Source organism: Ischnura elegans, chromosome 8 (assembly GCF_921293095.1).
Source record: "Ischnura elegans chromosome 8, ioIscEleg1.1, whole genome shotgun sequence".
Classification (NCBI taxonomy): Eukaryota; Metazoa; Arthropoda; class Insecta; order Odonata; family Coenagrionidae; genus Ischnura; species Ischnura elegans.
This window is the reverse complement of record NC_060253.1, coordinates 107,084,057-107,108,812: the sequence shown is the minus strand read 5'-3', so window position 1 is coordinate 107,108,812 and position 24,756 is coordinate 107,084,057. Positions and strand designations below refer to the sequence as shown.

Genomic DNA, 24,756 nt, shown 5'->3' with positions numbered 1-24,756 from the left:
ATATTAGGCACAGACTGCACACCTCCTTTGAGACTTTGATTTCTTCCCAGCTGCAGGAATTGTCTTGAGGAAATGTATTTCTGTGAGTCTTTGTACTAAATTGTGTAATGAGTGACGGCCATGTCCAAACAGTTCGTATGACGTTGGATATTTCAAAAACATTACCTCGACCAATGGCACGCGAAATGATAAGTCAAATTTTTATACGTGTTTTTCCTATGATCAACATATGAATTTAGGACTGCCGCATTCAATAGTCTCCTAAATAACTTCATACACCACTTGTAATGGCGTTTTCTTTCCATTAGTTATGAATGCAATAACAGGTCCTTGAAATTCACCCCAGCAATGAATTTACTATAACCTAACACACAAACAGACTTCCGAGTCTCTATTTTGCCTTTCAATACTATTCCCATTTCGTAGGATCTCCAATTATAAAAAAATACCACTCACAGGAAGTACACCCGATGAGAATTTCAACATATTGCCAGAAAGAACACCACACAGCATTCCACCACAGTAATATTTTATTGGAGAGGAAAAACATTCTTCAAATGATAGAGTACTTAGTTTTAATTTAACATGCAATATCTGGCGGAGAAAAAATATTATATACAGTAGGTCAGGAAGCGTACTGGGTACACATGACGGCGGCATACGAAATTTAAAGGGCGCGTACTGGGTACGCATGACGGCGTTGAGGGGTTAACCTTAAATCTCAGGACAGCTGGCTGTCGCCATTTGTTAAGGAGTAATTATGCAGTACGAAAGTCATTTGTTTCAATTTGTTCACTGATCATCAAGGACACGAAAACTTGATCGTAGACATAAGAATATATTATTTATGATAACAGATATTATTATTTCTGTATGACAAGTGCATTATATCAAATGTTGATTATCTTGCACTAGCAGAGTACAATATTTTATTAGTGTTGCAAAAGTATTTATGAGCATGTATGCATTTTACAAATAATACATTATAGAAATAAAGTAGAATACCTAAACAGAACATTTGTCTTGACCGCACTGGGCTGCGTTCTGAATCATGCGACCCAGTTCATGGCCTTGAAGCTATCGTTCCAAAATACATGAACGCTTTGAAGTGCCAAAACCTCCATATAGCTAACAAATCATGTCATACATCATAATAAATTATGATAAATTCCAGAGTTTGTTTGTTTTGAGGGAAGTATGGGTAATTACCATTCCGTAGGTATACAGTGAGCATGCTTTGGCTGCTGCAAAACTGGCACCTGGAACATTTTATACATTTTATACTTCTAGAAGGTGACATTCAGAATCGGAATAAAGAATTCCCCTTCAGAATCACTATTTTCATACAAAAACAGGGAAGTGTCATTGATTGAATGATGCATGGACAAGATTCATGCCCGCATGCCCACACCCCCACCCTCAGCAATGCCGCAATAATTGCAAAGCGGAATAAATTTCAAATCAAGTGAAATAATATTATTACCACGACTAGAGGATACAGTATGTGAGACAGAGGTTGGAGGCACTGATTTATCACTGGTGGGTTTGGCAGGAACCTCCAACCATGCCTTCCCTCCAAAGATGCTTCCCATTTTCTGGAAGGGAAAAAGAACTTAAGAATTAGAAAGCCTATCACTCACGTTACGTGTGATACAATGTCACTTATTATCACTCAGTGGCGGCGCGTGCGTATACGCATGTTAGCAAGTGCACACCCAAAGATGAATGAATTATAAAAGAAAACTATTCCTTTGCAACGAGAAGGATAAAAATCCTGTCTGCATAGGCAAAAAACATGAAGCTCCGAACGCTACAGCTATCTCCTTTTCGAATTCACCGCTCTACAAGTGTGCGATCCCGTGGCATCATGCCGGGCGCATTTTCGGTCTGTGCGATCGCTTGAGGGTGCTCTGGTGGGACGAAGTAAGCGGGGGGGTATGTACAGTTCAAATGGGTGATGGGAGCAGAATCAAAACGATGCGAGTGCGCACGCGCATATTTTTGGTGAGTGACTCTCAGGTAGTGTAGTGGTGTAGCCGCCACCTTGACTACCTGCGCCCAGGATCCTAGTCTGTCTACAGAGTCATCTGTATGGCCATTTTCTACACTACTTCCTGAGTAGGAAGTAGTGTAGAAAACCCTAATAGGGTGTAAGGAAAGGAGAATGAATTTCACCTACCGTCACTTCTAAAGGTGTGTTTAGAATAATTATTTACATGCATACTAATATTATTTCTGTTCATGCAATTTTAAGGGTAGAATATACCAGTGATATGTTTTGCTTGCTATGTATGCTATTATGACGAAATATGACGCTTATGGATTAGTATTAACTAGAGATGGGTCGAATAGCAGATTTCTCGAATTCGAATATCGAATTCGAATATTAAATCATTGCTCGAATATTCGAATACCTCGAATTTCGAATACCTCGAATACTAAATGATGAATGCTGGTATGTTTGACTCGGTTGCCTATGAAGCAGGAAACAAGATTTTGGGGAGTAATTTTGATTTCCTTTAAATGATTCGAACAGGAATTTAGCTTATTAATGAATATTTTAATTTTATGGAAACAATTGGGCATATAATTAATTCAACTAACATCGCTTTACCCTCACTCCTGCTGCCAAGTGCTAGCTGACAATCTGAGGCATTTTGCAAAATACAAGCTCTTTTCCACCGGATTTTCTTCAATTATTTTGTTAGTTTTTTTTGTTAGTTATTATTATTAGTCCATCTTTGGGAGTTCTCACGAGATAAGAAGATGAATTGGAATTGCTATCAGGGAGAAACCAAATATTCTGAGAAAATATCCCTTTGTCTGGGACTGTAACAATAAAGATTTATAGCACCACTCATAAATTGTAACTTGATATATGTTTTCGGAAAAAAATACGGCATCAACTCCCGAGAAGCTCTGCTGCTCATATCGAGTTTCGCCAGAATGCTAAGTCTCTGTCGTATTTTGACATTTATTTCTTTGCGTAAAATGCTTAAATAAACTCAGAAATACTTCGTGTTTGGTCTTATTCTTTTTGAAATTACGCGCACATTACTAATGTTTCAATTCAATAAAGGTGTAACATCAATTGACGAAAGTCATTCTTAGACACCTTTTGTGCTAATAGATGACTCATGCAGCGGTTGACCTCCACAGAAATGGGGAACTTCCAAGCTGGTAGGAAAAAAGGTCAGTGGGGGAGAAAAGGGAGGGCCCGAAAGACGTTTCTATTGTTCTCGTGTAACTTGGTATTTTTTCGAAGCTAAGGTCTTCGTAATATGATCCCTGCGCGAGCTGTGACCTTTTTTTATTTCGAAGAAGAGGAAAGCCTCAGAGGGGGGGCTAGTGCTGAATGGAGAGGGATACCGGATCTTGGGAAATGCGCTAATGTAAGTATCCCACGTTACTCACACAGCTGTTGACCTCCAGAAACGGGGAACTTCGAAGCAGGTAGCCAGAAAAAGGTCAGTGGGTGAGAAAAGGGGGGAGGGCGTGAAACACGTTTTTATTGTTCTCGTAACTTGATATTTTTTTCGAAGCAGGGGTCTTCGTAATGCGATCCCTGCGCGATCTGGGGCCTTTTGTTTGATTTCGGAGAAGAGGAAAGCGTCAGAGTGGGTGAGGCAAGTGCTGAATGGAGGGGGATAGCGGTACGTGGGAAATGCCCTTACGTTGCTATCCCACGGCACTGAAGTTCTCCTGGTGGGGGGAATCGGGGATTTTCGGATTTTTTCACCCGACCATTTCGGTTCCCCTTGTCGAACTCTTTTCTCCGCTAAAATCCACGAATTTGATGTAATTCGTCAACTTGCGTAAAACGGCGCAGCGAGCACTAAACGACTAGAGTTCTCTTCATTTTTCCGAGTCAACTACCAACGACGTGCGTGCGACAATGTATGACGCGAAATTCAAAGTATTCGAGGTATTCGAGGCGGTACTTTCGGCATAACTATTCGAAACCTCGAATATCGAATACTTTCTAATATTCGAGGTATTCGAGTATTCGCGGATACTATTCGCACATCTCTAGTATTAACATAATATTATTAAATCATCCTATATCTGCTCTAATGCACACCCTAGATAAATTCCCACCAGCCGCCACTGCTATCACTGCCAATGAATATCAAAAACAGGCCAATGGCAAGCTCCATGGTAAGCAGGCTTGGCTTTCTTTACCCTTGTTTCATGGTTTGTACCCTTGAGGCTACTGATCTTCGTCTGGCACTGACAACCAGTGCCAGACGCACTATTCACTGCAGTCATAGCCACAGCAATCTCCTCAAACACCTTACTGTGGGGTTTATGTGGGAAGGTCCCCTTTCTCTCTCCGTATGGCTTCAGGAGAAGGAGGGTGCCTCCAGATGAGTCCCATGTTTCCTGTAAATAATGGAGAAATGGCATCCAAAATCACTTGTATCACAGAAAATAAAATGTTGCGATTGCTTAAACTTAACACATTCGAAGGAAGAGACTTATTCCACATTAAAGATAAGCTACTGTGAACTTCTTACTTTTCATATCATCTCCTTCCTGTTGACCAGGAAGTGGCTATCTAAAGAAAGAATCGTCAAGTATTAATAAAAACTACAAGATAGGATATTCAGTGTATCATCTTTAATGCTAAATTAATATCAAAACATAATAGCTGGATATTCATTGATGGCAGTAATAACATTCACAATAAAAATTAGCTGGAGTGGTCTCCGATCTAGGAATGACAAATTCTTGAACCTTAAATTAGAAGCCCTTTTTATATTTAACACTTCACTGACATGGATTCGCTTGCCATTATTAAATGGCAAAAGGAAAGGTTGACAACCCCACACACCTTCAATTGATGCTACATATTTCCCACCCAAATGCACCTTCATCATTTTCACCATTCCAATCTTCAACAGTATAAATTTCAGCAACTTCAGACATTGTCACCTAGATGCCACTAGCCCTTGAAGCCCAGGTTGGTGATTGGATAAAATTATTTTCTACTGAAATCAAAATATGTATTTTAATTATGGATGTTACATATTGCCACAAAGTTAGGCTTAACCAAATTACACATGTGCCATCCAAAATTTCATACATACATATTCGCAAAAAAATTGTTACTTCAAAAATACCCATTTAACAATCTATTCCCTATTTTTGCAAAATGCTGCAAATCATCTCTTTTAATTGAGGAGGCAAACATTTATTACCATTATCGTTTAAATCCTAGAGGTCAAGGGTCAAATCATGTTTGACTTGGTGAACAATGATCCAAATTCAGTCAATACCCAAAACTGACGTAAGCAAATTATGCCTATGATACTTAGTGGACTTAGCTTAACTCTCTACACTCTCTCATCTACCTTACCTTTGCCACAAGTTGAGGTAGAATTTCTAGCAGTGAATCTCAATTTCATCATGCAGGATGATAATTATATAAACTCAATTTTGTGACCACCTGAGGCAAGAAACAAGGAAAGAGAAAGTGAAGAAAGGTTGGAAGGAAGTGCCCTTGTTTTAGTGAAATGTTGCATTGCTGGAGAGCTGAGTTATTCAGTGCATTGAGAAGAATCAGTGTTTTGACAAAATTATGCATCTTCTTTATGACGAAAAATGTTAAATTTTAAATTGAATAAAATAGAGATACATCTAAATATTCATTGGTATCATGCTATTTTTTTAATGATTTACTCATGACTAGGTAAAAGCTCACTGCCTGTCAGGATTATAGGCTGATAGAGACTGTCTGGGACTGATATGATGCACTGTGCAATTTTTCAGCAAAATGTTATTGTTTCAAGGTCAAATTCTTGGATTACTGGGCTGGATAAATTGTGGGATGGACAGTAAAAATAGGTAAGTGTAATATTCCACATTTTTCATTGAAACTTAGACTATTCCTTAATTTTGTATGAGAAACAGCTTGTTATTCTACAGCAGAGGGTCACAGGCCAGACAGCACAATCGCTTCTACACAAATTTTATATCTCTTGTACATTCACAAATTGTAGTAATATTTGTAAAACCATGATATTACCACTGTATTCCAAAACCTTGCGAACAAATCAATTAAGTTACCATTGTAGTACTGAGAAAAATATGAGCAAAATATATTAATTATTAAAACCATTACATTTCGTTAGTTAAACAAGAGCAATACTTTTTTTATGAAGGAATGCGGCACTGCTGGTGTAAACTAGGTATTCATGAAAGTTCTTGTGCGTGCCTACTTCAGTTTAAAGATTTAATTAGTTCTTTTCAGACCTGACTCGAAACAAATAGAAAGTGCAATTGCCCACTCTCCAGTCTCTCTCCATCAAAAGGAAGTCAGGAAGTGTAATCGCACGGAAATTTCATTGAAACCTATTTGTGCATTTGTTTTACACCAACCCAAAATAATAATCAAAGTAACTTCTCTGCGATTTGACTTACGAGACCCAATGAAAAAATTAATAGCAAATGAAGTCCATAGTTGACAGTTGCTTATTATTTGGTGACAAAACTGTGGGTATAGACGTAACACATGATGAGTCTTGCATTTGTAACTGTTATACAGTTGTATTGCGACAGAAATACAATTTGTAATACATTCATGATTCAGCTTTGTATTACAATGATAATGCATTTTTTAAGAGGATATTTGACACTGTAATAATACTGTAATATGATTGTGATACAACATACTCCAGTTTGAAAAACCCTTATATCACGACTGTATTACAGATGAATTACAGCAATTGTTCTCTCTGGACATATTTGTTTTATGACTGTGATTTTGATTTTTTATTTAACATCATTAGTAATAAGGTTTGAGGGGAGGGCCCTAGGTATCCTGAACTAATGGTCAATGAAATAGTTCTGAAATGGAACTTAATTCAGGCTTAGCCATCTCCACAATATTATATACGTGTCACGATGAGTATTTTTCCGCCTTGAAACCTGAGGGTAAAAGCATGAAATTACACTCTTGTACATGTATGCTCATGGGGCCTAAGGATGCTATGCATTGCAGCTTATGTGGAATTAGGTTGTCATGAAATATGACAATGGACTTCCATAGGCTTGCATTAAGACTAAATTTAATGCCTGAAATTTGAGTGTTGTAATAATGATGGTAATGCACCATCAATGAAATCAAGGAGAAGGCTTGGGGTGACAATGCCCGAGGAGTGAAAATTAGTACATTTAAATTTACTGAAAACATAGCAGTCATGGTTGTGACAATGAGAATGATTTGAAGAAGACTGTGAAAAACATGGAAAGGACAATCACTTACTATCACTGTAAATGAACTTACATAAAAAAAGGCCAACGGCAAGCTCCATGACAAGCAGACTTTCCTTGCCCTTTTGTCAAGGCACATGTGCTAAGGGCCAATTATCTTTATCAGTGGCCTTATGGGCACTATTCACTGCAGCCATATCCACAGCTATCTCCTCCAACACCTCGCTGTGGCGTTTATGTGAGAATGCCACCTCATGGCCAGATATCAGCTGAAAATCTGCAAAACGAAGAGTAAGATATGTATTAGTATGCAAGAAAGAGAGGAGGTTAGGATGAACATTAACATAGAAAGCACAAGGAATAAGAGATGGTAGAGTTTTCTTACCTGGGAAATGAAATTACCAATGATGGAAAAAGCATAATAGAAATAGTCATTACAATATCGCAAGCAAAGAGGGTTTTCTACAAAGAGAAGAATCTACTTACAGTTAAGAGTACAAGAATAGAAGTAAGGAAACAATTCATCGTAAGCCACATATGGAGCATGTTTCTCAATGGAGGCGAGACTTGGATGTTGGCAGGTGAAGAGAACTCAAGAGTTGAAGCATTTCACCCGTGGTGCCGAAGAGTAATGAAGATGAAACAGGCCGACCGAGTAAGCAATGACGAAAGACTGAGAGGAGTGGGGGACAGGAGGAGTCTTCTAGAAACCTTAAGGAGAAGAGGGGACAACTTAGTTGGCCACATTATGTTCGAGTCACGATGGTCCAATGAAAACAAGTGTATGACAGGTGGAAGGGAAGAAGGGCCAAGGATGGTCTTGAATGAGTTACAGTCCCCATCAAAAGATTTAGGACAGTTTGTGGCACCACTTCTGCTCCCAGAGAAAATTTAGGTTCCCTTACTACTTTTTTTGTCATTGGCTATGAATCTTAAATATTTCGTTTGGGCATGAAGATGTATGCGCTCAAAGGGAGAAATAAATCGCATAATTTATCCTTGTTTCAATTCATGCTGGATTTAATGATTATGTCACGTGCATTTTCTGCGTACTTGCCCCAGTTTTCAATGTTGGTTGGTATTATAGGTATTATAAGGCTGCCAATGTCAGCAGTTGCAGTGGCCCAGTAGAATACACATGATGCTGCGAGAGCAGTGGCGCCAACTCCATGGGACCTGAGGGGGCCCGACCCCCCTCAAAAATTTGTTATGGGTGCGAGGAAAAAATGTGTCAGGCTTTTCAATTTTCCCCGGAGTGTCCAGATATTGAGATTCGAGTTATCGGGGTTCTATTGCTGATCATATGACTCTTCTAAAATGCTTAAAAAACTTAAAAGTCACTACTAATAAAATTTCCTGGAGCAAGATCCCTGATTTGGGCCTCCCCAATATTTTTTGTAAGTCGTCATCATGATTTTTAAATATTTACGAACGGTTGACTCTGCTTCCCATTTGCTGATAATATAGTTTTCCATGGAAATCAGAATCAAAAAGCCCTTAAGTATTACTTGGGATGCGACGCTTAAAGAATTAAAATTCTATTTTATGTTTTGGAAGGGAAAGGGTTCGACTGTAGCTTAATTTAAGCTTATTCCGACTTAAAATTCCTTCCAAACATCATTCAACACTTTAAAACTAGGAGGGCATTATTAACTTTAAAAATTCAAAAAACAGGTGCCAATCTAAGTACAATATTTAAACTGTAAATAACATCGAAAAATTAATTTTATTCGTGTAACTTGCAGAGTGCCTCACTGCATACGATTTATCTACAATTTCCTTCATTACTTTATCTTATCCATCCTATTTTATCCACTTACCCATCCCTCCGCAAGTAGAGGAATAGATGAAATAATGTGAGTTAGTGAAAAATGGCAACGTGACAAACGCCATCAGAATCTGCATCCAACTGGACAAGCTTAAAAGTGGAGTGGGGGAGAAAAAGGCACCTCTTGATATCCCCACCTCCCCACGCACAGCTTTGGCATTGCCAATATTTCAGATGCATTTGGCTAAAATCTGATCACTTTTCGTAAAATCACTATTGATCATTGTAGAACCCTGATCAAATGGGATTATTAATAGCTCCATTGTTAGGAGGATGGTTACCGAATTTATTAATCTCTAAGTTTCTGAATTAGCAAAGCAAAACATATACCACGATTGGAGAAATCTTCCAGAGGAACCTCACGCACTGACGGCTGTCTCCAGAGGATCTGGATTATCTCTCAAAGGTCGAGGAAGGAATGACGTCAATCAAAAATATCAACTGGCTGGATTTTACCAATTTTTGAATCGATGACTTATTATGATTTTACAATGACATATTACTTGTACAATATATTTTAAAATGGCTAAGAAAATTTAAAAAATGAAGTATCAACGTGATTTGACAACATGAAAATTGCATTGAAAAAGGACTTCAAGGGCCAAAACCTAAGTTGATTTTTATGATAAAGAAAGACTCAAATGAAGCATTACATTAACTGTGGGAGGATGATGAGTAGTGCACAAGGAAGGGTCATCCCTTCCTTGTGCACAACTCATATTATCTACTACTCTGGTATTATATTCCCTCCCCCTTCAAAATAATTGGCTAGCAGTTATTTGGATATGGGATGCTCCGCAGAGGAATGGAATGCATTCATGGAATGCCATATGAGAATGGGATCTTTGGAATCATCAAGGATTCCACATCAAGCATTCCATTCTTAATGAAGAATGACATTTCCAGATTTTTAGTGTCCTGCACTAAACAAAAAAGCTAGAGCCAGAAAAAACTTAAGCTTTTTCTTTTTGATGGGGAGTTTGAACCTGCAATATCTAGGTTAGCAAGCAAGACCATAGCCAAGAAATAGTATAGGAGGGGGGGGGGGTACATTTTTGGGTGGTTAATTTGAATGCGGTACACTTAACCCTTGCACTAAAAATTAAGTTTAAACAAGGCCTACATTTTCTGATACAAGAGAATAAATACGTTTTAAAATGGCATCAATTTTTCTGTTAAAACAAATGAATGATGTGTTAGAAAAGCAGTGTTACCTAGCTAGCTCCAAGCAGACCTATAAGGTATGCATTATAAAGGCCTTTGTTTCGGGATGCCTTAGATACCCTTTCTCAGTCAGCAGGAGAGGATTATCATGACCCTTCTTTACAGTGTGTGCCCCATTCACATCAGGGGTCCGCAGTCAGTTGCTGGTTGGAGCAGTGGAATAACAAACTTATAGTGTAATCAGCATTCCACAACGACAAATTTTAAAAGGTCTATCATTATTTTCAATGCAGTTCACTTGGAAAGGAATCTCCAAACAAATAGTTATAGAGAACTTAACATCATTGGTCAAATTTCATTTAAAATCATAGCATGTAAAGACATTGCAAAGACTGACTTAATTTGTTTCCAATAAAACTGAAATCGTAGTTTCAGTAACATATTTTTAGCAAAACCATAGTAAACACAAATAGTTGACCACAATGGCATGCTGTTAATGGGTGCCAAAACAGGAAAAGTAGAATATTATCTCAGGCTGGTGCCTGTAAAAGGTTCGACACCTCCCTGGGCCCCCATCGTTAGCAACTGAAACAGGTCACTGAGAAAATCCTTGGATAGTGAAAGCTCCGTACTAGCAATGCAAAAAATATGTCTTGGCATTCGTGAGGGAATTAGCATTTTCCAGTGGCCCCATCTTGAAACGGTTAAGATCAGTATTCCCAATCATTTCGGGGGGTTTGACCCCCTGAGTACCGTACTCAAAAGGATCATAATTTTCGGGGGCTGCAACCCGAAGACCACGTCCTTCTAAGCATTCACATGATATAAAACTGTACTTTTGATTAACAGGGTGCATCCGGCATTGTATGAAACGAACATTATAACCCATCTCAACTCAAACCCAATATACCTTGTCAAGATCTGGCATTGTTTTTGATCCCTTATCTCGTCTATGATGGCTGAAGCAACGTAAAAGTTACCCATCCGACATCAAGTAAGTCAAGAACAAATCTCAAATCGGTATAAACACAATTAGGAGAACATTTCAGTACCAGTGAACATATTGCACAAGAAAATAGCACAAGGAAGTACATTTCAACACAAATTCTGATTGATTAATCTTTGGTAAGAATATAATAGTCACGTTGAATCGAAATCAGTTAAGGTTACCATGAAAATGTATAAGGATTGAAGGCATAGATTTGCGCAAAAATTAAGGGAAAAGTCCAAGCTTATGATGCTATAAACATTCAACTCCAACAAAAAATGACAAAAGTAGGTAAACTTACTTATTGCAGTCGTGCTGGTACACATACAGGCTGTATGCAGGGTCTTGAAAATCTAGAACAGTCCACACAATGCAAGCCTGTCTCATTTCACTCAAGTTTCCCGGCAAACACCACGAACACCAGCACTTATCGCTGCTACCTTGTTCACATCAGTGCCAATCATGGTAGTGGAGACGTCGAGAACTATTAACTCCATATTTAAATGCTCTTTCCGATGCCACAAACGTATTATTAAAAATGTATCATACTGCGCTCGAGAAATCACTCATTCTATATGCTAAAAATCATTACTTTTCATCCTTATCAGACGTAAATTTCCCTTATTCAGTTTTCCACGGCTGTATTTTTTTTCTAACTTTGATTTTCAATTCCTCCCCAAATAAAAGTGGAATGATGCATTTTCCCAATTTATTATTTTTGGCGATTACCTTAACACGTTAACGCCTAGTATTACCGTATGGTTACGATAAGAAGTTGCCTTGCAATCTCAAGGGAGTAAAGTGTGGGAAAAATGTAACGCAAAGCTCTTTGGCGTCTAACTGCTGCCAGATAAGAAGACAACCGGTAATGTTTAAACTATATATTCGCCTTGGACCAGACAAATTCAACCACATGCGTCGCAGTATGACTACACGTAAAAAACCCCGCTACGAAATCTTCCTCACATTCTCCGAAGCACGCAAAGCTATATCAGAATACAACATATGTAAAATTGACATTCAAATTACAATAATTTCGTTATGACCGTGTTTTTGACGCGAAAATTCCCACGCATCAATAAGTCGATTGATACAAATATTTTCAATCCAAATGTAGGAACTAAATACACGACAGAAACCTCCAAAGGGCACGTATTTATCAGACTTCATAATAAAGTTACTTTATCAATGATTGGAGAAAATTTACAACGACATTTACGTGAAATGTCAGAACATTTACGCGAAAGCCCTCACTCAATGATTTTCTCAATGTTTTGGATAAAAAACATACAATATTTCATAATTGAAAACTCAAGGATCAGGTGGCTCTATCCTCTGCTTTCACTCACGTCAGTTGTGCCGAATAGGGAGGAATTTGTCCTTGAACTGGGATAGGAAGAAGAGACTGCGATGAATCGCATAAAAAAAATGGGGCTTTGCCGGTTATATCGATGGAAGGGCCGTAGCTGTCAATGATTGGTAAATTGGTCTAACGACTCAATAGTTGAAAGTAAAGGGGAAATGAGTTACATTTATGTGAATTTGTTATATTAGTGTTCGTCAGGTAAATCGGCCTCATCAATGCTCGCAGTTAAATCTTGCCCATGAGTAAAGTTTTTCCTCCTTAATATTTACGGAAATGGCAATAAATATGCAATGGAATTTTCTCGGACTTCTTAATGGGTCCATCGAAACGTCATCGACAGAAATGCAGTGTCCTACCCGGAAGGAATCCTTAGAACTGGCACGGAAATCAGAATGATACGACGACTGAATGAACAAGTAAGAGGCATCGCACGGGCGTTTGGCAGCGTTTGAGAGAGTTAATTTATTACCTTTATCGTCATTAAAATTAGGACCGTAATCCAGTGGTAGATTAAGATAGGTACCAATTGCCCAATTAACAGAAAAATTGGAAGCATTGAAATCTTTCATGTGGCTTATCAATTAAAGGATTTTTTCATCCCTTCCGTTTAACCAGCCAAATAACAGGTGTTAAAAATTATTGAAGAATGCCACAAAGCCACTCGTCTACGCATATCAAGCCTCAGGCGTTGTATCGCTGAGAGGTTTTGCACACCAAAAAAGCACCACGCATATTAATGAACCTTCTAAAACAACGATCTTAAACAGTCCCTGCCAGTCCTTTCGTGGGGAGAAGGAGGATGGGTTCATTAGGAGGGATTTCGCATGCGACCATTCTCTACAGCATTTCGGTTGAGTCCCCTGGCTAATACGACTACGACCTAAAACTACACTGGAAAACCATTACGAAAACACACGCTCGTAAATTAATATGGTGTAAGCTTTACCCTAAAGTACTTAATGCACGATGCAGTAAAACTGATCAAGTTAACCTCGAATGGATGGAAAGCAATTAACAACACAAAAACAGCAATGCAATTGAATCTGATCGTACAACGCAACCACCCTATTAATGGTGCAGCAAATAAACTCATTTCTATAAGAATAATTGAGATGATTTTCATCGAGCCAAGGAGAGCAACTGTCATGTGACTTTTGCGTACATTCATTCCACTGATGATTTACTGAAAATATGACCTATTGGATACCGAGATTTTACATGTATCATTCACTTGATCCACTGATAGAACCCATGTATATCATGAACATTACGAGAAAATAGCCCGCATGCCTTTTTCGTATTAAGTTAAAATTATCAATTGTTATTCAATTGTATTACATATTCGTACTCACGTAAACGGCCATCCTAAGAGGTATTATAACTCCTTCGTTGCCTCCCCGCCATCATGGGCAGTCTTCTTACACGAACTTAGTAACCGCTGAGATAAAACGTAATGCTGTCGAGGGCGGTTCGTTTGTTGTCTAAGCTGTGTAATGTTAAGAAATAATTTGTTCGAAATGACTCCAAGGCTCGTGACGGTTGGAGTAGGGAGGGGGTGGGGTGGGGGAGTGATTTCGACCGTTGAATTGAGGCAGGCGTGACATCAAATAGCTAAGGATAGTACTGCCCAATTCAACGACGAGACTCAGATTGCTATTTGAGGCAATGGAATAATGCAATAGTCTTGTGAAACTCTGATAAACATACGGTTGAGGTTTTCAGTGACCTTTGAAGCCGTTTTACCCCTCCCACAATGAGATGATTTTTCCGGAAGGCACGAAACCCCCTCGTGACCCCCGCGTAAGGATACAGTTTTACGTTAAAGGTACTCTGTCCACCCTTAAAATTTAAATATGTTATCGCGCGAAATAAATCAAATATTTTGAACACCTATTCTTAAAATGAAATTAATAAGCAAAATAAAGGTTTTAATATTTTATTAATTATTAGTTCAATGATGTTGAATCCTTGGTGCTTTTTTTTCAAAACATATTGGAGCTATTTATTGTGGCGGCCGGTAGTCACGTGACACTCGAGGAGGCCTAGAATTCGTCTCCCGAAATCTTTCGTCAGTCTGGCGGCAACTTGCATGGAGTTAAGAGGTGAGTACGGGAGTGTTACCAAAAAGTTAACAGCTTGCATATTCTACATTCCTCTCCGGTGTTGATAGAGTGTGATTTCGACTTCAGGCAAGTGAAAATAATTGTTGTAGCGAGTGACTATGGAACCAGTAAAGGAAATTAACTTTTGCGGAAAATCGTGTTCAACGAAGTGCTGAGAACCAGTGACCCCGTGTAGTCTTCAAGCTTATCAAGTAATTCTCATATCTTATTCGATGTTTGAGGCTACGTAATGTAATCGTTATCGATGTGATGATCGTGAATATAATTTTCGGAGGGAAGTTTCCATCGTTAAACTACATGTACCGTTCTCTTTTGGACAAGTTTTGGGACTTGCAAAGTACTTGTATGAAATATGCATTTTTGTGTGTGGCGAATTTCTCTCGCCTCTCAAATTTTAAATTCACTATTTCTCGGCAAGCGTGAACCAAGGTCGTAAGACGTGCTCCAGAAATATTTTACCGGGGTTTCAATGTAGGCTTTTGAATCGGCAATTCTCGGGAATACATTGCTCTATACCGTCATAATCACATGGTACCGACGTTGTCTTTTCAAGTTTTCACCGGTGTGTTATATTGTTTGCGTCAAAAATTGTCAATCCAATTATTCGTATATTCCATAACTAAATAGTGATATAAATCAGAATATGTAGCATCATATCTTTTGTCAATCATCATTGGTATATTCCACATTGCAGCCACCTATTCCACGGATTGGTCTAGGAAATGAGTACATTGATACATAATATGAAACGCTTCTTTGAAACTAAGGTTGGGCCATCATTCTGAGTGAGTTGGAAATTAGAATTAGAAATTAGAAAAAAAGAATTTAGAAATTCTTTCCCTGTATGAATGCCTACACCTGAACGGTTAAATTACCGGAGCTGTAATGACGTCATCAACTCGTGAAATATGGGCGTTATACATTCACGTGTTCTTCAATTTAAACTTAGAATGGCTGAGTTATGAAGATTATTTTTCGTCGTAACTTAATAATCGTCGGACTTTCCACGTAACTAATACAATGTCCCCACTTCCATCTACCGAATACGTATAATGAAATCCGGTTTCGGGTCTGAAAAATTTACCTAACTGCGTCATTTTGCCTCCTAAAAACTGCATCGAAATACATGGTAGCGTGGTTGACTACTGGCGACTACTAGTAGCGCTTGGTTCACTATTAGGAACGAAATTTTTAAAAATTCTCAGTCGGTAGGGATCGAATTCCAATAACTTCCTTTAATTCCGTTTATTTTAATTTGATAAATTTATAAATATTCCTCCCTCAGATATTCTCGCATATTTTAATCCTGTTTCTAATGATAATATTTATAGTGTGATCAGAGGTTTACAAAGGGTAGTAATCGTTTTAATCAAGCAGTAAGTCGAGGCGAAATTTAATTTGCTATTTTTCTTTCTTTACAGCAATGCAAATCCGTTGTCGCTGTCGATTGCGTGAAGTGAAATCAGATTTTGCGGGAAAACCTTACAAGGTCACATGGGAGAGGTGTGCTGATTAAGTTATGGTAAGTCAGTCAAATTTTCGTTCATTTTAATTTTATATATCCTTGGTGGTTCATTCGCTTCCTTTAGCCTTTGCTTCATTTGTATTTTGATTTTACTTCACATTGTCTCAATGCACTCGCAAAGTAGAACAATTTAATGACGTAGTGACCATTAATTTGATGATTCACGGGCATTGTTAACTTTTGTACGACGCAGAGTTCTGTCTGCTTTGTTCCTCCGTGAGTGAGATTCCTCGGAAAAAATATACAAAATATACTAAAAAATTCTATGCAATGAGGTGGCATTAGGTAGGGTCATGTATCATGAGAACATTCAAGAAACCTTTTTAGAAGTATGTTGCAATCATCAACGCATGTTTCACCTTCGCAGTGATAAGTTAATAGTCGTCATGTCAATAGATAGCGAGGATTTATAGTTTTGTTCAGCTTCATTCAGATAAATAGGTTTACCTATAACCATGAATAATCATCATTATAGCTGAATTTTAATGACTTGCGTACTGCGATTTACCCAGCTTACTTGTTCCTTTTACCTACTATGCACCATTCTTACTTCGTTCTATTTCTCAGCTTGAGTTGTATGTCGAGCTAGCTCATACTTGTTTTTGACACAATAGACTAGCTCAGAACTTTATTTTATCATCGATTTTGATAATCGCACTGCCACATTTTCCGTTTACAACCCATCGTCCACTTATCGAGCAATTCTAAGTGAAAAATCGAAGGTGTCGAGACTTTGGCAGAAAATTTGATACCGTCACAATTTATGCGAAGCGAGTCACCGCCCCTAGATACTTCCAAGCATCTCTCGCATAACAAGCGAAGTTCATTGCCGCTTATTTTATTCATTTGTTCCGACGATAAAACTTTTATTGCTAGAATGAAAACAGTAGATATATAGTAAGATGCGGATCCAGAATAGGGAAAAGGAGGGAGGCTAAGTGGGGGTTAGCCGACCAGCAGTAGTGGGGGTCCGAAAAAATTACTATTCTATGTAGTGTGAATTGGACACCAAAGGGGGGGGGGGGCTATAGTCCCCTTAGCCCACTCAGAGATTCGCCACTGTGCGCACAATTAAAAAATAACTGCTGATAAAATAAATACAACAATTATTAGTCTAGGAAGGTTACGCTATTATTACAAGAGAGCAACTAGACGATTCTCTCTAGTTAAAAATTCTTTCCCTCTCTGATCGGTTCTGATTTATCAGAGATGTAATGGCATGTAATTGCTTAAGACCTCTTATCTATGCTGCCTAAGGGAATAAAAGGCAATCTATAAGTATATCTGTAAGAAAGAGAAATTCTTGACAGTGACATAAATTCATTGATCTAGGACACGTCACAAAATACCAAGTACACTTCCTTCACATTCATGCAAGGATGCACAATAGTTTCCACTCATTATTAGCATGTTTCCATCAATTACAAGTTAACATTGGCCAATGATAATGACTCGTCATTTTCATTTGTTACAAAATATGAATTTGTTTAATTTTTGATTTCTTTTCTCTCGAATGTCTGAAATTATAGCTATGCCGAACCAATCGCAACTCAAATTTTGTTCTTTCAATAAATTCTAGCATAACTTTAGTTTTGAAAGACATATAAAATGAATGTCGTTTTAAAATCTGGAAGGGGAAGTTCCATAACATAAGGGATGTTACATGGAATGTGAGCTGAGGGGTGGTGGTGTGATGACAGGGGAGATCTTAGAGGTCTGGATTTGATCCTGTGAAACCAATTAGGAATTTTCCTGTGAAAACATTTGTGGTGGTAGATCGGTTACTTTGCGAATTTTTTCCATTGACCTCCCACATAGGGTCTAGACCACGAGCAGAATTTTATGCACAATATATTAGGCGCAGCTTCCCCTTTTTACTTCTTCTCAGTACCTACTCTTCTACATCCGTATAATACGCAGCAAGCTGCGTCAAAGGGCGTGTGGAAGGTGGAGTTAGGACACCAGCCGTTAACGAGTAAGAAGGAAAGGCTGTAAAGAAGTTCTACCCAGAATTTATTAAATTCTTTTCTCGTGCGGGAGGAAAACAAATTCAAGTATTCATCCATTCGAAAAATTATCTCTTATTATCGTTTCTGAGGGACCTGGAAATATAGTGTTGTTCTAATATGATTTTCTCCGAGTCTTCCTCTTCTTGTCGTACCTGTTTTCCAAAGCGGAAAAATGTCAAACGAATTATGACTACTATCTGTGGCCTGTCGCAACTAGACATTTACTTTTGAAGCCCATTGTACAATAGTGAGTCGATTATTCAATCATCTTTTTCTCCTACGGTTTTATTCATACCTGTCGCCATATTAATCCAAGCGTATAAAACCGGAATTTAATAAAACGTGTTTATCGTTTTAAGTTTTCCGTTGATTTTAACCATTGACTTTGACTTGCAATGGTGAAATGCCTACCTTTTATTTTTATCATCATTCCTCCATAATAGTTACATGTAGTTCTCCTTAAACAATTAAAAAGTTAAATATCATACATACATAAATAATTTTGGAGCTATTGTTGACCTCGGAATCTACTGTATGTTGGAGGGATCACCTTCAGAAATACAATCGTAATTGTGTGCATATTGCTGCGAAACAAGAAATGCCTTCCTGATGAACTTTTGATTCATTATAAACAAACAATAAATATAAACTAAAAAAATGGAATTAACGATTAAAAAGGAACATGGTTTGAAAATACTTCTATTAGATATCCCCTATAATATTTTTTTAGTATACAGCCAGGTTCACTTGCTTAAGGATGGTATATGTGTTGTTACTCTCGTAGTCGTATACATGTTGTTACTCTCTTTGATTGTTTTTTCGCAAATTAATGCAAATTTTTGGTCCCAAGAAAAGAAAGATGCCTTAAAAAAACATTTGGTTAGGGCAATATATGTGAAGTATTTGTTCACAGATATAATAATTGGGGCTTATCCACGACTTTTGGAATACCTCTACCACCACGAAGGTAGATGACCTTAGCACTTCATAGATTTATCAGTGTCTTAGGGGTAGTAGGAACCTGCAGTTTAACCATTATAGGAAAAGAGAGTGAAAGGCCATCTGCTCCGGCTGCAGAAGCAAGTGTGATTGCTCTTAATGCTGTATCCGTACGTTTGAGCAAATTTTTAAATGCACTAGCCCAGCTCAACATACCATAATTTACCCTAGAATATACGAAAGCATAATAAATATTGTAAATTACAGATAAAGAACACTTATTACGAATCGAGTAGTGTTTCATTCTACAATTTTTAAAACTATTTGTAATATTATTTGTATAATGCTTTCATTTTAGATGCTCATCAATTGCTAAACCATGGTGTTTGTATTCCTCAAGTCGAACCAGTGTGAAACTGTCAGCATGTCATTTTAGTACGCTTGGAAGAACGGTACACAACATCAGTCAATGGGGCAGCTGTTGTATTAATTTAAACATAATTTTGTTTTCTCGCTTAATTTAAGTTTATTCGATGCAAACCATTGGTTGATATCGTTTATATCACATTTTATGTATTGCTGTACATCAATCCAGTTCACAATTTTGTAAGACAGGACTAGGTTATCCGCAACGGCCGTTAGTTTACCACTGAAATTTAGCTGACAAAGATCATTGACTTATAATAAAAAATCATATTGGACCTAACGCTGACCCTTGAACCACTCCAGAACAAATATTTTCGGAACTTCTATGGCTATTGTAGTACCTTAAAAACTTTAAGCGCGCAGTCAGGAAACTTTCGAAATGACTTGATAGAAATGCTACGAATTTCTGCCAGATGTGGTTTATTCAGAAACATCTTGTATTTAATTGTATCAAAGGCTTTTTTATAACTATGCATATAGAAGCGGTTTATTTAATACATTTAATGGACTGGAAAATCGGGGCGTTTTTCAAGCGTCTTGTGTATTTTACCTATCCTAATACGAGGTTCGATCTATAAGTCCTTAGAATTTCAGAAAAATTGATCTCTAAGTTTCCAAAATTAATGCTAGTCAGAAATTGTGCACTTGTGACTCGTCAGCAGTTGAAGTTTGAGCTGTTTCCATCCCATAGTTTCTTTGTTGCTACCGATTGTAGAGAACAACTTTTGCTTACAAAAAATTATAGAGCTGAAAAGAGACTAAAATCAAACATATATAATAATTAATTGGTCCAATACAATTTGTTTTTATACCTTTTTCTAAAGACTTATTGAACGACCCTCGTACTATATTGACTGTGACAGAACTACTTCCTTTTCCGAAAAATTTACCAGTATTCTTTTTACAAGTTTTTCAAGTACGTCAGAATAAATTTAGAGCAAAGAAATCGGACGGTAATTGTGAATATCACGTGAATCGATTTTTTTGTGAACGGAAACAATAATTACTTGTTTTAAGGATGCAGGTAACCTTACATTTGGCTAGCTTTTATTGAAGAAATGGCAGAGTACATCTGCAATGTCTTATATGATAATTTTATCATGCCAGCATTTAGTTGATCTGGACGGGCAGCTTTTTTAAAAATTGGCTATATGCAATTTTTAATACATCAGGCGTGGTGACTGGTTCAAAAAAGAAGGTTAGGCTTAGATGATTTTTACTATTTGAAGAATTATCAATCATTGAATTATTTTTTACAAATGGATACAACTTAGGAGACTCAAATATGCTTATGAACTCCTTCTTGAAGTCAATTACAATAATAACTGGGTCATTTAAGGTCCGATTTCCTTGTATTAGTTCATGCATCCGAAGTTTGTTTCGCCCCCGTTAATTCCTTGAAGATACTCGATTGTTTCTTTCTATTTCGATTTACTTTGACCAATTGTTCCATATAACAGGAGTTAGCCGCATTACGGGCACATACACACAGGTTATTTCTTATCTTTACGTACTCTTTTCTCAAGCCGTTATTGTGCGGGTGATGACGTACTTTTTGAAAAAGAGTTTTTAAAGCGCAACTTTGCTCATCGAGGAGTCAGTGATCCAGGCCTTTAGTTTTACGGTACGTTCATTCCTGACCATATTTAAGATTCATTTACACATGTTAACAGTATGTTTGAAAATGTAGTAAAAGTTTAGGAAATTTCATGTTCTTCTTACAATACTTCCCATGAATACAGTCGAACATTTTCATTTAACGAGTTACGGCAGCAATACTAGAGCAAAGTGACATTAGATGGTGTATTTTCGTTTTTCTTCGCGAGCAGAAAGATTGGAGATTGGGTTGGACTGGAGAGTGATGCGTTTACCTAATCTTGGCTTGGAGGTCTACTTTAAATGTGTTGAAGAACCGAGTGATTACATGATCTGAACATGTAGCTCATTGTCTAGTAATTCTGGTTGCTTCATTGATTAAGTTAGTCAAGCCACATGAACTCATTAGATTAGTAAACTGCTTGGAATCGCAGCTGGGCATTAGTAACTGAACATTCATATCACCCACCATTACTAATTTTTGAGATATGCCCCTTCATTAGGGTTCAAAATCTAAAACAAATTGATCAATAGAAATTTTTTGTCCCTGTAGAAGACAAGAGATCAAATATTCAAAACTTGCATGAAACATTGAACAACAAGCAATCAGTAAGGCTTATATGACAAGGCCTCAGTACGGTTGTCATGTCATGTCTTATAAACTCTAACACACCTCTTGCTCTTTCAGAAGTATTACAATTTCCATAACAATAGTACCTAACCACTCACTGTATATACATTAATTTAATCAGATTGTATTTATATTTCACTCAAAGCTATAATATCGGGTGAATGTGAAAGGCTATTGAAATGCGAAAGTAGTAAATTAAAATTATGTCTGGAACTTCGGATATTTTGATATACGATCAATAGGGAATTCATTCCATTAAAGTCATTTACAATTATATTTATATCCATAAAATTGGCTTATAGTCTAGGTATACCTTCTATACAATTGAAGTATGAATCACAAAAGCAATGATGAAAGATGTTTTACATCATCCATGATGCTAACTACAATTGCTGGCTCCTTTTCTTCTTTTCTCAAATAAATTATACCTCCACGAATCCAAAGATACTTACAGTGCTTATCATTCTGCGCCACCCCACCTTTCTACCAGCACATAAGGGTCTCATTAATGTAAACAAGTATTATCGTTTTCAATAATATGCAGACACCCGCCAGTCCCATTTTATTTATGGGGCCATTTCGGTGACCACTTACAGGGTTGGCACTCAATGCAATCTGCTTCCTTTGCCTTTACGTCGCCGACGAGGTCGGACGCGGACAGCCTGGCTAGCGAAATGGGAGTCTAACTCCCGGGGGTAAAACCCTAGCGGTTGCAATGCACTGAGGAAACTCACGCACACGTTGGATGTCGTAGTCTTTTCTTACAGGCTCAGCGGCAAGTACAAACTATGATGTGACTCACTTGAGGGGTGTATATCGGCCACACTTGGAGGAACTTCTTTACTCTTATGTCGAACGAATAAGGAGCTTGGAGAACCGTGACCCAACTTTTCAAAGCGCCCAATGGCACAAAAACAAACATCAAAATTTCGATATTAAAATTATTCGGTTCCAAGAAAAAGGGATTATTTTAGATGCGGCCGAGAAGTGGGAAATAGTGAAAGAGAAAAGGAATGAATTTGACTAACTGAACGGAAATGAGGTTTTTTAGTCACACCCCCATCTTGTATGTACTCCCCTGACTGCTACTTAACCCCACTTTCTTCCAAAAACCTTTTTTACCTCGTGACATGAAGCAAGTCCGGAATTTAGGTTGTCTGCATGATGAACTCTTCTCGACTTACTGTCTGTGCCTCCTATTACAACCCCTCCCCCTGCTTCCTTCTGATCCTTCCCCCTCACTAATTTTCAGTAACGGATATAGAAAAAACTCAAGGTGGAGCGCAAAAGATATTTTGAGCTACCTATACTTTAATCGTAATGAAGAATAATGAAGTCACATGCAAAGTTTAAGATAGTTTTATTCAAAATGATTATACGCATGTACAAGGCAATGCTATTTTATGATATAAAAAAGTTAAAATTTAGGTTCTGAAATATTTGGTGATGCGGGCGGTCCCGCAAGGGGGTGAGGCCATATGTATTCGCCACTGCTACTTTTAAAGATATATATTTCTGTCCGAAATAGTCATTTGTTTGTTCCAGATTATTACTGTATAGGAATCGAAACACGTGCTGTGAGGAGTGGAATGAAATTAGTTGGCAGTACGATATTTTTGCAAAAATTCGATATTTTGTTCCGCGATATCTCTCCGGAAATAGCTTGACTTTGCGGCATGGTATATCCTCTTTTCATATTTATACGGGACTCACCGTTTCTGACTTACGAAGTTGTGCCTCCATAGCTTAGTAGGTTCATAACATGTGCGGTTGTTGCGGTGGTATGTGGGAGGTTTTTAATTCGAATTAATTATTCTCTTTTTCATTTTATAAAATAATTGGGTATACAAAAGTCAATACTTCATTTATATAAATAACGGCTCTATCTACCTTAACACATTTCTTTCTAAACAGATAAAATCACTGAGTTGAAATAAGTAGGGGAAGTGGCAGTGGTTGTATCTTAATTTCCTTGCGGCCGATTACTGTTAAATATCCGTTGAGTAAAATCCTAACTTATAGTATCGACAATACTCAATAACTAACCAGATACATTCGTAGTTGAAATCATTTTATAGCCCTTGGGTATGGAAATTATTTTAACTCTCTAAAATGGGACACGTGGATGTCTAAATATCATTGAAAACGATTGTACATCACTAGGATGTACGGATTGCATGGTCTAGAGTCGAATAGAAAAAAAATATTTTCACCTGGCACTTAGCTAACAGGTTACCATTTACGTGCTGATTCAGATGTCCGAGTTGAATTCCTCCCGTTTCCCAACTAGATTTCGTCTAAACGGGTAGTAGTAGACAATTTGGCTATTATTTATTTCTTAATCTAATGCAGCACAAACTTTACTTACTACTACTTCCATGTTTCCATGACATTGGCTGGGGATGCCATGAATTTTCTTGTTAATACCTAACATGCGTTTCTCAATGCCATCAGAACGGTTTAGTGCGTCAAAAAGTTGCTTATTAAGCACCACAATTTCACTCTTCAATTTGGATATTTGATCTAAAAATTCCTCTAATATTTACTCGCGATTCAATTACCTTTAACATGCCTTCCAATTTTTCGCGTGGCTTATGAATAGTGTTCCCTAGTTTTTTTGATCCGTATTCTTTAGTTATTTTATATCCTCAACGAACAAATAAAATATTTCTTGAAGGGATTTACCTTCCGATTTACTTCTGTCCATCCGGGATGTCTTTCGAACATTTTGGCAGTCCAACATTTCCACGATTGTCCTCTTGATTCAATCCCTTCGATGTCAGCGACTTCGGTAGAAAAAATCCATGGAAGGTTTTACGGCAGGTATCGCTATTGATGGAAGTTGTATTCCGTGAAGATGTGTTGCACTTTGCACACGAACTAATGCCAGAAAGATGTTGTAGGCCTGGCGGATATAACTCCTGTAAGCTCGATTTAGCACCCTTT

At 37.7% G+C, this 24,756-nt stretch overlaps 1 protein-coding gene across 4 annotated transcripts; it reads right to left on the bottom strand.

Moving 5' to 3' along the window:
• Positions 1-667: 667 nt before the first annotated feature.
• On the bottom strand, positions 668-24,756 carry LOC124164318. 4 transcript variants are annotated; one of them, XM_046541578.1, is made up of 6 exons: positions 11,497-12,710; positions 10,258-10,410; positions 7,289-7,492; positions 4,183-4,383; positions 1,484-1,595; positions 668-1,259 (listed from the first exon to the last, which is right to left on the bottom strand). In XM_046541578.1, exons 3-6 carry the CDS (start codon positions 7,352-7,354, stop codon positions 1,159-1,161), a joined length of 480 nt encoding a protein of 159 aa, XP_046397534.1. In that variant the 5' UTR covers positions 7,355-7,492; positions 10,258-10,410; positions 11,497-12,710; the 3' UTR covers positions 668-1,158. The 4 variants fall into 4 exon arrangements, with proteins under 4 accessions (XP_046397534.1, XP_046397536.1, XP_046397535.1 ...); XM_046541580.1 differs by lacking the exons at positions 10,258-10,410; positions 11,497-12,710 and adding an exon at positions 24,496-24,756; XM_046541579.1 differs by lacking the exon at positions 10,258-10,410.